This window comes from Lepidochelys kempii, chromosome 4 (assembly GCF_965140285.1).
Source record: "Lepidochelys kempii isolate rLepKem1 chromosome 4, rLepKem1.hap1, whole genome shotgun sequence".
NCBI lineage: Eukaryota > Metazoa > Chordata > Testudines > Cheloniidae > Lepidochelys > Lepidochelys kempii.
Genome location: NC_136383.1, coordinates 71,462,299 through 71,476,725, shown reverse-complemented (window position 1 = coordinate 71,476,725; position 14,427 = coordinate 71,462,299). Strand labels below are relative to the sequence as shown.

Genomic DNA, 14,427 nt, shown 5'->3' with positions numbered 1-14,427 from the left:
ACAAGGTAAAATATAAATTTGTTTTATAATTGTAAAAATGTCTGCTCTGAACCTGTGAACTCAGATGGGAAGAGTGGCTCTCCCCACTCATCCAGGAGGACTATCAAAATTAAGTGGGCCATTGTAGGACAAAAGCTTTATTGGTTGCCCCATCTATCCATGGAGAAGTATGTGCGGAAGGCTTTGTCCTATCAGTTAGAATGCAGGAAGAGGGAAACAAAGATAGCTGATGAAGATTTCTTAGCTCTTTGCTGTTTGGACTCTTACAAGGGCTGGAGCCAAAAAAAAAAAGCATAAATTGCCAGGATCAAGCTGGGTTAGCCCTGAAAAGACATTCAATACTGACAGATTTAATAATTTTATTGAGATAATGTTGAAGTAAAAAGAAAACAGCACAGAGTTTAAGCACAGAAGGTCCTGGTTATCAGGGAATAAGGTACAAATTATCAAGGGGTGCGAAATTCGGTTTAGGAAGGAATACAAGCTGCAATCTCCCCGATTGGGGGTAAAAGTTTAACGGGTCAAAGTACAGACATTGAGGTATGGGGGTATGTTGTCCATATAATGGCTATGTTCAGGTGTGGAGTATAATGGGTGGATACGATGATGAGGATGGATCTACCCTCATTTGGTGGGATTTAATGTTCAGTGAGTTTATGGTTCCACTTCATATGGTCCAATGGAAAAAGTCTCTCAGTCCCTTTCCCATAGTTGATGCATGATGTCGTCCCGGCTCACACCTCCTGGTACTGTTGGTGGCCGGTGATGTGTTTGATGTAGATGTCCCTGGACCATCGGATGGTGTCCGAGACCATGAGGCGCCGCATGAGCCGTGTGTAGCGTCGACCAATCCCACAGGTCTGCAGCACACGCTCGTTGCAGGGGTCCCAAGCGCCCACGGCTCCGATGATCAGGGCATCCATCTGCACCTTGTAGCCCTTCGCTCTCAGGGTGTCAGCCAGGGGGGCATATTTTTCCAGTTTACGAGCTCGGGCTTCGCGGAAGGCCGGGGTCCTGTACTACATCTGTCACCTTTGGAGTCACAGACAAACTCATTTGTGCATATATGTTGCCCGCTTAAACCTGTAAATAACTCACTTCTTTTTCCTAGTTAACAAATCCTTAATTAGTTTACTATAGGATTGGCTAACAGTGTTGTCAAAAGAGAACTAGATAAGTTCATGGAAGATAGGTCCATCAATGGCTATTAGCCAGGAGGGACTGGGATGGTGTCCCTAGTGTTTGTTTGCCAGAAGTTGGGAATGGGCAACAGGGGATGGATCACTTGATAATTACCTGTTCTGTTCATTCCCTCTGGGGCACCTGGCATTGGTCACTGTCAGAAGACCGGATACTGGGCTAGATGGACCTTTGGTCTGACCCAGTATGGCTATTCTTATGCTCTTATGTCTTTTGGGTGAGACCTAAGGTACAAATTGAACTGCAGTCTTGGGACTGGGAGTAATACTAAAAATCACAAAATATTCAGGTAAGTGACCATTTATCACTAAGTCCAGCTTGCCTAGACTGCCCAAGGGGACTATGTGTGACTCTATGGTAAAACTTTGATCCAGGAGTTCACATTTGTTACTGGCTTGCTGAAACCTAATTATAGAACATATCCCCAGTTTGGGGTGTCTGTCCTGCTTTTTACAATCTGCCCTGAGACAGACACTCATGGTCATAAATCATTCCAGGCAGCGTGACACTATTCCATGTTGATCACCTCCAAAATCCATCTGTCTAAGATAATTTGTGCCCAGGCAAGGAGGAAGTGGAAGGTAGATTGGTTGAGGCCCTTGACCGAGATGTCAAAACTGTTTCTTAAAAGGAGGTGCAGATGATATTGCTGTAGAAGGGGATGGTCCTCTGCTCTGAGGTCTAAATCTCCTCCTCTGAAAGTCTGGGAAAAACCTGTTGCAGATGTATTGGAATGGCCTATATTGCTATGACATTTGAGATCTACTAAACCATCTTTTTGTTGCATGAACATAAATTCCCAGTGACCACAAGGTAGTTGCTGAGTCCCTCAGAGTGTAGAGGGAAGAGTCCATGTCAGAGCTGAAAAACTTGGCCCTTCAAAGGGAAAGTCTTCAGCTGTATTCTGCACCTCTCTTTGGAGACTGGAAGGCTGGAACCAAGATGCTCTCTATATAACCACAGTCACAGCGAGGGATCTAGAAGCCGTGCCCATGGCATCTAGAGCAGCTTGGAGGAAGGTTTTTTCTATCAACTGACCCTCCGAAATGAGGGCCTGAATTTTTTCTCTCTGGTCCTGTGGCAGATGTTCAATAAAATGAGTGAACTTGGAATCTGTATTGAAGTCATATTTCTCCAACAGGGTTTGGTAGTTTGCTTTACAAAACTGAAGAGCTACCAAGGAGTAACTTTTCCTACCCAGGAGATCTAAAAGTTTGGACTCCTTATCATAAAAAGAAGATCTCCCTATTCCTTTTCTTAACTGCGTCCTACACCAGAAAACTGGGAATATGGTGGGAAAAGAAACGCTCCATCTCCTTGACTGGAATATAATACTTTTTATTTGCCCATTTAAAGGTGGACTGGATAGTGACAGGTGTTGACCAGACTGCATGAGCAGGCAACAACAGAGCCTCATTTTTTGGTGATTTTTTCCTGTAGGGTGATATCTGACATGTTCATCAAGGAGAGTTGAGACTCTTGGATCTCCTCTAATGGGATCTGGAGAGATTTCACCAGGTGTTTCATGAGGTCTTCAAAGGCCCGAAAATCATCGGCATAAGAAGGTGGCGGCGGCAGCATTACCACTTCATCTAGGGATGAATAGGATTTAGCTGATGGGGGTAAGTTTCTCTTCATACTGTTCTTAGGTATCTCCTGTTGCCAAGGGGGCATAAAGTACCAGAGGATGATCATGCAGTACTGAACGTTGGTCAGTCAGTGCCTGTGAATGATGCGGTAATGCGGTCTCTTTCTGGTTGGAACCCTATAAAATTGTTCACAGAGATAACCCAATGGATTCCAGTAAGCCCACTGAGGCGGTGGACAGGGAAATAGTCCCCATAGATACTCATAATTCCTGGCTCTTGGACATATGGTGGGGTCTCCAGAATACTGGCTCAGTGGCCTGTAGTGGTAAGTTACCAAAAAAGAGCCCTGTACCGAGACCTCAGAGTCTGAAGAAGAATCATCCTCAAGGCTGAAGGGGAGAGTCTCAATCATGGGTGGTGTACTGAAAGCTGGAGGTCCAACTAGGTTCAAGCCAACTGAGCAATTCTGGGGATGGGGCCCGGACAGAGGATCACAGTAGGGAACACTCCAATACTTCTGGTATAAACAGGTCCTCCAGGGAAAGAAATCTGGAAGGCTGTGTCCAGTACTAGGGCCTGGCATTGCTGAGATGTTGAGCACAGTACTGATGAGGCTTGTAGAGGAGCTTCTCCAACCTCAGAGCCCTGGTGTAAGGGAGGTGATGGTATCAGAGAGTGCGTTGGAGGCCTGTGCATATCCCAGTGCCTGGAAGGATCAGTCGGTACTGAGGTAGACTGCTACCTGTGCTGTCTGTTAGAAGCCTCATTCACATGCTGCTTCTTGTAGGGTACTGGTGGCTTGGTAGCAGGTTCTGACAGAACCTCAGCTGTACCCGTTGCAGGATGTGAGGTCTCCTTAGAGAGGGATTTATGGGGTGACCTACCCCTCTTGTTAGGCTCTCTGGAAAGAGAAAGAAGCTTCTTAGAAATGCTAAACTCTGAAGTTGATGCTGCCACTGGGGCAGCCTGGGACATTGAGGCCGACGTACAGGGGTGGAGAGAGCTAGTGAACAATCCACTAGTAGGAGCTTCAGTCTAGCCACCCCTGTTTCCAAGACCTGCCTTTAAATCCTGTAGAAACCTTATACTTAAATGGGACGTGGATGTCTCCTAGGCAGTGGACACAGCTCAAATGCTCATCACTATTGGGAAAAGACCTGTGGCAGGTATGGAAGGGCTTAAATCCTGGGGTCTTCGGTATAACACAGTGGGGTGTGTGGGGAGATAAGTCCTCTTCTAAACAACTGTATAAAACTAAAGAAATCAAATAATTAAGAAAATAAAGGGAAAAAATTAAGAATAAAAATAGCATACAAAGAAAGGCAGGAAGCTGAGAATCAATGGACACTCATTGCTCTGTCTCAAGCTGCAGGCAGTTGAAAGAAACCGGGTAACAGCAGGTCCATGCCTCCTTATATGCTCTCATTTGAAGGCACAAGATTCTGCTCTGTGCAGGCAAGGGCCTGTGGACACCGTTTTGCATTCTCTGGTTACAAGTGCATGGGCACATGTGCATCCTATGGTGGCACACTCCCATAGAGACATATACTCGAAGACTTGTAATAAAGAAGAAATGTAGTATGTGTACAAGTATTGTTATTTAAGGTCAAACCACTCTGCAGTTTTAAGTGAAGTCTCACCTTCAGCGTAGGAGAGGACCCAACGTACACTGGAGGTGGATTTCCTTGCCAACCCTGGAGACGATAGATGTGTCCAACACGAGAACAAGGAACAAACAACAACTTCCCTCCACATTGCCAGATCTACAAGGTCAAGAAAAAAATGTGGTGGAAAAGTTGATAATACACATGTAAACTAAACTTAAAAAAAACCCAAACAAATACAAACTAATTTACAATAGAGTAAAAAAAATTAATTACATTAATTGGATAACACGCTAAGCTCATAAAATAAATTTATGCTTAAGCCTGAAGTAAAATTAACAATGAGGGCTTGAAATAAAAGTCCTGGGCTGTATCCAGTACATTCTTCTGTTCTACAATGGATATGTTTACAAACACCATTTTATAAATCATGGTTTTGAGATCCTATTCCATGACTATTTGCAAAGACAGGAATAAATGGGTATACAGAAACTGCAGCTGGTCAGGATTTATTTTATTAAACTTCAGCTCATATTTCATCATCCTAGGCAGTGTTCCTCACCCCAAATATTTTTCCTAATGAAAGTTATGGGGACACAGAACCCTTAGGTAACTCACTGGACTACTCTATTCTGGATAGATTCGTCCATCCCAAAGTACAGTAGCAGTGACTGAGGGAGAATCTTAAGAAAATTGCAACAAAACTAGGAGATAATCCTAATCACATATTCATAGAATCATAGGACTGGAAGAGACCTCAAGAGGTCATCTAGTCCAGTCCTCTTCACTAAGGGCAGGACTAAGTATTATCTAGACCAGGGGTGGGCAAATTTTTTGGCCTGAGGGCCGCATCTGGGTATGGAAATTGTATGGCGGGCATGAATGTTTAGTGGGGGAGGGGGAGTCTATGGGGTATAGCATAGGGGCTCTATAAGGGATGTTAGCGAGGGGAGAGGGAGGGGGGACACATGGGGTGTGGCGCAGGGTTGGGGGCTCTACAGGGGCAGTACCGGGGATTCCTAGGGGCCCTGCCAACAGTGACTCCAAGGAGGCCATACCAGGCACTTTCACGGGCGGAGGCACCCTAGCTGGGATGAGTGCGGCCCCTGGGTGGTTTTGAGGCTCTCTAGGGTAGAGCCGTAGGAGACCGGGAGGGGATTGGGTGCGCTGCTTTGTGTGTGTGTGTGTGGGGGGGGGGGCATGTAGGGATGGGGTTCCGATCCCGGAAACAGCGTGGTGAAGTTGCACTTGCGCAGTGCGGCTCTGCATGCCAGAAGATGGTGCTCATCAAGGGAATTGTGAGTCGGGGGCTGGAGTGCTGGAGAGGAGCAAGCCCCTGACCCCGCTCCCCGGCAGAAGCTCGAGGGCCAGATAAAAATGTCTGATGGTCCAGAAGCAGCCCGCGGGCTGTAGTTTGCCCACCCCGATCTAGACCATTCCTGACAGGTGTCCTTTAATGGGCTTTGTTGACATCCTGAAGAGATCAAGCCTCCAGTTAATGGAAATCCATCTATCCATCAACATTACTGTTGTAACACTAAAACCAAAAAGGAGGTGAAGAACCACTAAAGTGAAAAAATAACGCTGACACAATAACACACACCACTTTAGGGTCATCCATTAAATTTAAGAAAAAAGAAAGACAGTTTAAATGTAGACTAAATAATGCTGCTTTTAAATGTTTATAATTAAATATGGTCCTGAACTATCACACGTGAGCTGAACCCATTAAAACCCTGGGGATGCTCCAAATCACATCTAATTCCAGATTAGGATTGCAGGATTTGGGACCATCTATTCCTAACAGACAGTATTATTCATAATATTTTACTTTCTTCTCTATATGGATCTTATTATCCTATTGGTTTTCTTTCAGCAGTTTTGTTTAAATGTTTACTAAAGAGGTTTTCTTTACAAGTTTTGATTTTACATAATACTATTATATTTGTAAGCTCGAACACAACATCGGTTAAAGTGGCTTTCAGTTCTTCTGAAGAGTTGTCCTCAAATTTTGTTTTTGTCCAGAAGTTAAACTAGTTTAAATGTTCATTATAGGACTATGTAATGACTTCCATTGTCATTTCAAAAATTACTACACAGAACACTGGTCACTTTCTAGACCCAAACTAGTCCCTTGCTCAAGCAAGGCCCAGGATTGGAAAAAGAAAGGTGTTGCAAACAAGGACTGAGGCTCATTAGGAGAGGTCTGATTGCAACACCAATCTGATTACAAACATGCTCAGTTACTTTAATAAAATTCAGCCCAAAATTAAAGGGTCATTGTCAAGGATGTCAGACCAGAAATTCGGTCTAAAATATTTGTTCCTGTTTTTGGGGACACAGCTCTCTGTTCTGCTTGTATCTGTGTCCTTTGGAGTCTGAAGGGGCATAAGAAACTAATTCTTATGATCTTAAATGTCTTGCTAGATGGAAGAGCATGCATGTGTTTAGCAATCAAAACAAAATCCTGTGCCCTGGTTTTGTCCGTGATGAGTCACCTCACTGGGATTTTTCCATTTTTATTGCCCTTGTTTTGGGAAGCCTCTTTTATTTTATTTTTTAAAAGAATTGTCCATAATTCTGAAGAACCATAGGGTCATTTTCCACCCAGAAGGCTGATGGGGAAGGGGGAAAAAACATCGGCAGGTTAGTTTTCTTGCCAGCATTCTTTAAAGTCATGTCCATCTAGGTTAGTATTTCTAGAACTAAGTTAATTTTTCATTTTAAAAGGCAGATCAATTTTGCTGTTACCTTGTAAGAAATTTCAAAGTTTTCACCACCCCAGATTTGAAGACCTGGATCGTAGAGACCCAGTTCAAAGAAGAAATCACGTTCAATGGCAAATAATCCACCAGCCATTGCAGGGGACCTAAGAGAAAGAACAAACAAAGTAATTCCTTTCACCAACAGAACATGACAGTCCTCTGGAAAAAAAAAATTACTCTTAATATAAGAAGCAATTTCCTGTTAATGCGTGTAAAAGATTAGACTGATGGCAATACATTTAGAAATTACTTGGCTTTATTTTTGGTTCATTGATAAGCCTTCAATGAGTCTCTGAATTTGATACCTGTGTTAGTTTTAAAGAAGTCACTTATTACAGTTCTGAATTACATAGAGCATTGGCCCACACTTTTCAGCCAATCTGCATCTGAAGTTTCACGCCACTTATTGCCATGACAAGAACCATTGTGGTGACAAACAGAAAAGGTCTATTCATCTCTTGATGAATATGACAACATGTGCAGTGGACTAGACTCTACAGTACACAAATTGTGTTCTGAGAAGCTGCTACCTTAAAAATCTCATTGTGTAACATCCTAGTTACAGTTTCAATCCATACTTTTAAAAAAATTATTAATGTGAAGCCAGTGGGAGGGCCAGGCATGGAGAATAAATAATTTAGAATTATTCTCAATGAAATGTTTAAGAGGGGCAGTGTACAGGCTTCAAATCTAGGTTTTGTTTAATAAAACAGTTTTATAAAACCTTTCTACGTATGCCAAGATTTTGATAACATTAAAGACTATTAAATGAAAAAATGTTCTAGTTTTGATTTAAGCATTTTACTGCAATAGTTGCAAATAAAATTCTTTAGCAATATGCTAGGCACATGAGAAAGTGAAACTAGCTAGTCTATTTTTATTGGACTTGTACTGAATCGTCCACCTCGGGATCAAAAAGCACTATCGAAAAATTAATGAATTAAGCCTCACCCAAGGTAGGTAATTATTTAAAACAAAAAACAAAAAACAAAAACCCAACCCCACCAGATAAGGAAACATGGGTTGAGATGATCACCATCTTGCCAAGATGATCTGTGGCACAGCCAGGAACAGAACCAAAGTCTCCAGCCCATCATTACTGAGGTAAATAAAATCCAAACAAGTAAACTAGTAACACAAAATGTGAACAGATTTAAAAAATCTGCTGTGTTTCACGGTGGTGTCATTAGTAACATTAAGGAATCCTTTAATATACTGAATTTTGAACTTGATGGTATCCCTTTTAAATACTAATGGCTATATATTCCTGCCCTGCATAGAAATGCATGGAAGGGAACCATTTAAACTAAATTGTAGAGTTATCACACATTCTCTGAGCAACCCAGAAGAGTGGCAGAGAGGAAGGTGAACAAAAACTGTGAATCTATCACTGTGAAAATTTCTGAATGGTGGGCTCTTTCTGCATGTTGCCCTTAACTACGCTACTTACTGTAGTTGTATTCCCTTATTCCACATAGTTGTATCATATGGATGCTTTTCAGAAACCAAAGAGCTGCATAATGCAGGGATGTGGAACATTATATGGAAAAAGCAAATATGCAGAAAAAACAAGCACCCCAAAAATAAAGGAGAGCACATGCCTGAAATGTTGACTTTTCAATCTTGGCCTCTGATAAGAACACTATAAAATCCACACAAGCTTAACAGTTTATTTTACAAGGTCTAAGGTGGTGAGCATTAAGATTTCTGAGGATCTTTCCACATTACAAAATGTTTATTTTATTTTTTATGTTTAAGAACCAGTTTATTCTGCCTACACTACTATTTTCAGCAAAATGATTAGCTAAATTTTACTTGTTTTCATATTACTGCAGTAAAATGTGTGTATAGCCTGGGCATAACGGGATAAGGTTCTTTTTCAGAAAGAGAGCTAAACGGTCAAGAATTCAACTATTATAGTTGTTACCAAAACCATTTTTTAAAAATTTTGATCGTCAGAATTGTTCTGAAAACAGTTTATAAAGCTGTGGACAAAGAATGTGATACCAACTTTTGAAACAGCTTAACACTAACTAGTTTAGTGCTGATAAAGTTCCAATGTGGACAGCCTTCTTCTCTATGAAAGGATATTGTCTATATTACATAAAGTACTGAATAGACCAAAGCTTCATAATTTCCTTGAACATGTTTTGCCATTTTTGCAAAGAAGAATCACAGGGTGAGAGCTGAGTGAAGGATAACATCAGTTCCTGCAATTTGTTTAAACCACAAGTAAAAAGTTATATGAAACACTATTTTCTAATTATGTGAAAGTGTTTTCAAATAAAGTAATTGGTTACAAGATTACAGTAGTATAAGGGAAAATACAGAGCAGAACCACAGCCTCCCAAGTCTCAAAAAAAGTCCAGTAACGCTAACATTTAAGCAGAAATTTGCATGTATTTTGATAGAAAAGAAAATGTTACACTCATGAAGCAAAAGAAATAGGATGGAATACATGAAATTAATTAAATCCCTCCTCAAAGACAGACTGGAATTATTTTTAGTTAAGTACATTACAGAGCGCAAATTGGGTTATCTTCCTAAGATTTCGAAGTAGTGCACTTGTATTTCTCAGGTGGGACCTTCCATAAAGCAAGTGGGAATGATCGGACACAAAAAGAGGGCTATATGGCTCCTGATGCACTTGCATTGACCTATTAACAAGGAGCTGTACAGATGCATCCATGAGAGAAAACAGCCTAAACATTTTATGTATTATGAATTTTTTTGTAGCATGCTTATTATGGAACAGTTAAGTAAGCAATTTTTATTATTCTCAAAACCATACCTGAAAAGAGCCCCCATTAATATAGTTCCATGAATTTTGCTTGGAAACCAAATGATAAGAACATCTGTTTTTCCAAATGAAAATTATTATTCTGAAATGCATCCTATATTTTGCTTGAAGTGTTAAGTACATAACAGAAACAGAGAGGCACAAGAAGTTAGTGAAGCTACATTAGCAGCGATTGACCAAAATAATCAGTAACAGTAAGATACTTTTTTTTTTTTTTTAGACAAAGCATCTTCAGTTGTTAGAGTATTAAAAATACGTGCAAGTATTTAGTAGATCAGTATCTCCTTAAGAAGAGAAATGGGTAAGTGATTTAGTGATTACCGATACGGCTCAGTTTGTGTCTTTCTCATTTCCTTCTCTCGCTTGGTCAAAGGCACCCTCTTCCACAGCATACTCCAATCCCACGCTCCTCTAGCAAACCCATCTTCGTCACCACCCCCTTGGGGTATAATATTGTAAGTGTTGCCATCTACGACATCTATGAGCGGCACAGTGCATGTGGTTCTGCAGGGTTGTGGATGGTGGCAGTGAGGATGAAGTTAGGTACAAGGACCCAAATGTCACATTTACACGAATCGTAGTTCATGGGAAAAGAGGGGGAAAAATGAGACGATTTAGATATGCATTCAAAACAATTAACAGAATAAAAACAGCACTCTTTACCGATAAGGTTCAGTTTTATGCTTTCTTTTGGCCTTTTCCTTGTGGCTTAATGGAATTCGTTTCCACAGCAAACTCCAGTCCCAGGCCCCTCTCGCAAAACCATCTTCATCCCCACCTTGCTGCGGCTCAATGGAATAATCATTCCCATCTATGTAATCTATTAGAGGCACAGTACATGTAGTTCTGAAACATTTTGGAAGGGGAAGAAGAGAGCAAAATATAATTTAAGAAAGATATGCTGTCTAATCTAATACATCTACCATTAACTTTCATTTTTTATTGAAATGTAACTTAAATGAAAGGTCAAATGTAAATATGTATCATCTCAAAAATGTAAAACTCCATTCTTATGGAAGAAAAAAAAGAATATACTGTAACAGTCCTCACATTGATGCCAGAGCATCAAATTACACAATCCAATGGTCAGAAGTTAAAGGAAGCCAAATTCAAACAGGAAATAAGGCATTAATTACTCTCACTGTTAAAAATTTACCACTGGTACAATTTACCAAGTGTCGTGGTGGATTCTCCATTGCTGGCGATTAAGAAATAAATTGTTGTTTTTTTCTAAAGTGTATGGTCTAGTAATTATTTTTGGGGAAATTCTCTGGCCTGTGCTATACAGGAGGTCAGACTAGATGATCACAATTGTCCCTTCTGGCCTTGGAATCTATGAAATGCATATTGAAAGCAGAGAAGTTATGGTGGAAATGTTGACATACCAATGCTATCACTGGCCTTCTGAAAAAATATTGCCTGGGGCAATGAGGGGGAAAAATGGGAGACCTGAGAGGGTTAAAGGGAAGTACAGATCTCACGATTTTATAATCTTTCCATAATTGCTGCTATTTATGTGGGATCTCAGCTGTCAAAAAAAAAAATAGTTTTAGCTCTTCTTGTTGCAAATTGAGCCTTTCACTATTCAAGTCTGAACGGTGTACTGTTGCCCTATAAAGCCATTCTTTTGGGGAAAAACCAAACCAAACTTCGCTGCTGTTGGATCAGGCATGTCTCAGCAGTGGTTTTAAACACAATGGCCAAACATTCCATCAGAAGATTCTACGTTTGCTTTTTACAAATACACGGTTCGCTGTGATCCATCAGACACAATATTCAATGAAGATCAACAGTCTCTTGTTTTTCTCCCAGTGTTTTCATCAGAGGCTCTGCTGATGCATTGGAATCATAGAATATCAGGGTTGGAAGGGACCTCAGGAGGTCATCTAGTCCAACCCCCTGCTCAAAGCAGGATGAATCCCCAATTTTTGCCCCAGATCTCTAAATGGCCCCCTCAAAGATTGGAACTCACAACCCTGGGTTTAGCAGGCCAATGCTCAAGCCACTAAGCTAGTCCTTGACTGAATTGAAAGCTTTTTTCAATTTTTTCCTAAACACTTCCATCTTAGAGGCAAATGCTACATACAATGAGAAAAACAAAAAAGGGGAAATGACAGCATAATGCTTTACCTCCAACCAGGAGACCAGAAAAGTAGCTCTTTTATTTAACTCTTTGCAAATATCCATTTCAGGGCTTTGTACAATGGAGTAGCAGGTATCAATGCTCCTCAACACTGTGGCCTTCAGCAACAATTTCTCCTCAGGTTTTGTCTTTGAGATTGTTTCTTGAACGTTCTCCACAACCTGCCTCCCCCAGGTAAAGGGACATTAGACTGAACAGGAGCAAGAGAAGTGCTCCTATTCCAAACAACTGAAGCACCTGGAGACCTGGCCTATCACCAACACAGTGGCCTTGCAGGACTTATTTCCTGGCACTTTTTAAGCCTCTGACATACTTGTAGTTAAGACTCTAGTGGTACAATAGGCTGAGGGATTCAACAGCTTTAAAATAAAGATACGCCACACTCCCATACGCCTCCTTCAACTACTGAATAAGCCAAATAAAGCTAAAACAACAGCACAGAGCAACTGCAGCATACAGGTGGTTCAAAGGATCGGAGGCAGGTGGGGTCCATTCCTTTATAGGCTCAAATGGAGTTTCATGCACATAGGGCTTGTGGTTCCAACATTAACTACTAGCACAATGTCTGGGCATGCAGACAAGGCAAGCACATCCCAAAGGCGAGGATTTGTTTAAAACTATTCTCTAACTTTAGATTTAAGAGAAACAAATATATTTTTGTAGTAACTACCATAATTATTGCAACCTTAAGATCACACAGGCTTTAGTAGTCTGAAAATTCTCACTAAATCAAAGTTGAGCTCTTTCTCTCTCCCCAATTCCTACCTCCATTTTAAATATAATCTTTTTGATTAGCTTTAATAATAATAATCTTGTTTAAGCAAGCTGCTCATTCATCTACAGTACGACATTATCACAACAGGGGGCCTGTAAAATAAAGTCATTGCAACAGACTGGATTCCCCTTAAATGTAACCCACATTTCAGTACCTCCATTAAAATAAACTAATTAGAGATTTATTTGCATGATTGTCACTTGTTACATGACAATATCTTCCACTCTGGGAGATGATGCAATAGTTGTAATGTGAACACCACACTGAATATGGTTTGAAACATGAAGATTGTTACTGTGACTATTTTTCTTCTTAGGAGGCTTTCTGAGTTGTAGAAAAACAGGATAGCGTTACCTGTCCTTAGATATAGGAGCTACAAGTGGTGCATACCAGTTAACTGCCACCTCACAATGGGCATCAAGGTAAATCAAAACCTTTAAAAACAAAAAAAGGCAGGGAGATATAATATCATTTGAGATTTCTGTATACAAAACACACATTGATTGAATTATCATATATCTTAAATTTTGACACAAATTTACACAATTTTTTTTATTACACTGTGGTGTAATACCTCACAGTGAGGTTTTAAGAATTTAAGCCATTCTTATTTCAACAATGTTCATAATAAAATAACCATTTTAAGATTTGTTAAAAATATCTATTTTAATATAAAGAAAATACAAATGATTTTATTTATCAAACATTTTCTACCTTTCCAAGTTTAGCCTTCTGAGCTCCAATGCTTCTAGCTTGAATTAAACCTTCTCTCCTCTCATTTCGAAATACCTTTACAAGGCCATTCCACTGCTTAATGTACTCGTCTAGTTTTTCTTTTAAGTGCGCTATCAAATAATAATAAAAAAGAATTTTTTCCACGTTATAATAATTAGCGTTACACTCTTAATGCAAACTAAACATAACTGACCAGATTTACTAAGGAAATCTAGATGTTCAGAACTAAAAAGGTCTCAAATACAACACTGCCGAATCTATTATTGATAAAGTGCCTATAAGTGTGATAAAGGCTTGATTTGAAGTTCTCTGATTTTATAGCAGGAGTTCTAGCTTTAGAACAGAAAAAGTTAATAGCTGCACTATACTAAGAGATTGCAAAAGTAGATTCTGAACCACCTTTCAGCAAAGACCATTGTCAATGACTCTTCACTAACACTCCTCACGATTTTGACTCGATATCAAATTATTTTGGGCAATTTGCATGATGTCTTTGTTAAGTTATCTGTTTTTGTCACCTAAAACTGCTGGGAACTTGAGGCAAAGTTCTGCCAGACCTGGATCCCCCTATCCCTTTCAACCCCCGCATCCCCAGGGTCAGTCAATGCTTCCCACCCATCTCCTCAATGAGTATGTCCTTGTAGTGGCAGCTGTATTCACTAGAAGGAGAGACAAGGTAGGTGAGGTAATTTCTTTTATTGGATCAACTACTATTCGTGTAAGGTACAAGCTCTTGAGCTCTTCTTCAGGTCTGGAGAAGGAAGGAGAGCCAAATACAAGTTAGAACAGATTGTTAAGTAGAAGGAGAAACATGTT

At 40.3% G+C, this 14,427-nt stretch overlaps 1 protein-coding gene across 3 annotated transcripts in view; it reads right to left on the bottom strand.

The window, feature by feature from the left end:
• The window catches only part of GALNT7 (polypeptide N-acetylgalactosaminyltransferase 7), a 111,809-nt gene that overhangs the window by 17,518 nt on the left and 79,864 nt on the right, over positions 1-14,427 (bottom strand). For 2 of the 3 annotated variants that reach the window (XM_073341644.2, XM_073341646.1), the window contains 5 exons: positions 13,591-13,721; positions 13,231-13,310; positions 10,280-10,462; positions 7,145-7,262; positions 4,430-4,552 (listed from right to left, as the gene is read on the bottom strand). In XM_073341644.2, the coding sequence (XP_073197745.1) occupies positions 4,430-4,552; positions 7,145-7,262; positions 10,280-10,462; positions 13,231-13,310; positions 13,591-13,721 (635 nt within the window). Of the gene's footprint in view, positions 1-4,429; positions 4,553-7,144; positions 7,263-10,279; positions 10,463-10,621; positions 10,805-13,230; positions 13,311-13,590; positions 13,722-14,427 lie in introns of all 3 variants that reach the window. The other variant, XM_073341645.2, reaches the window with a different exon arrangement.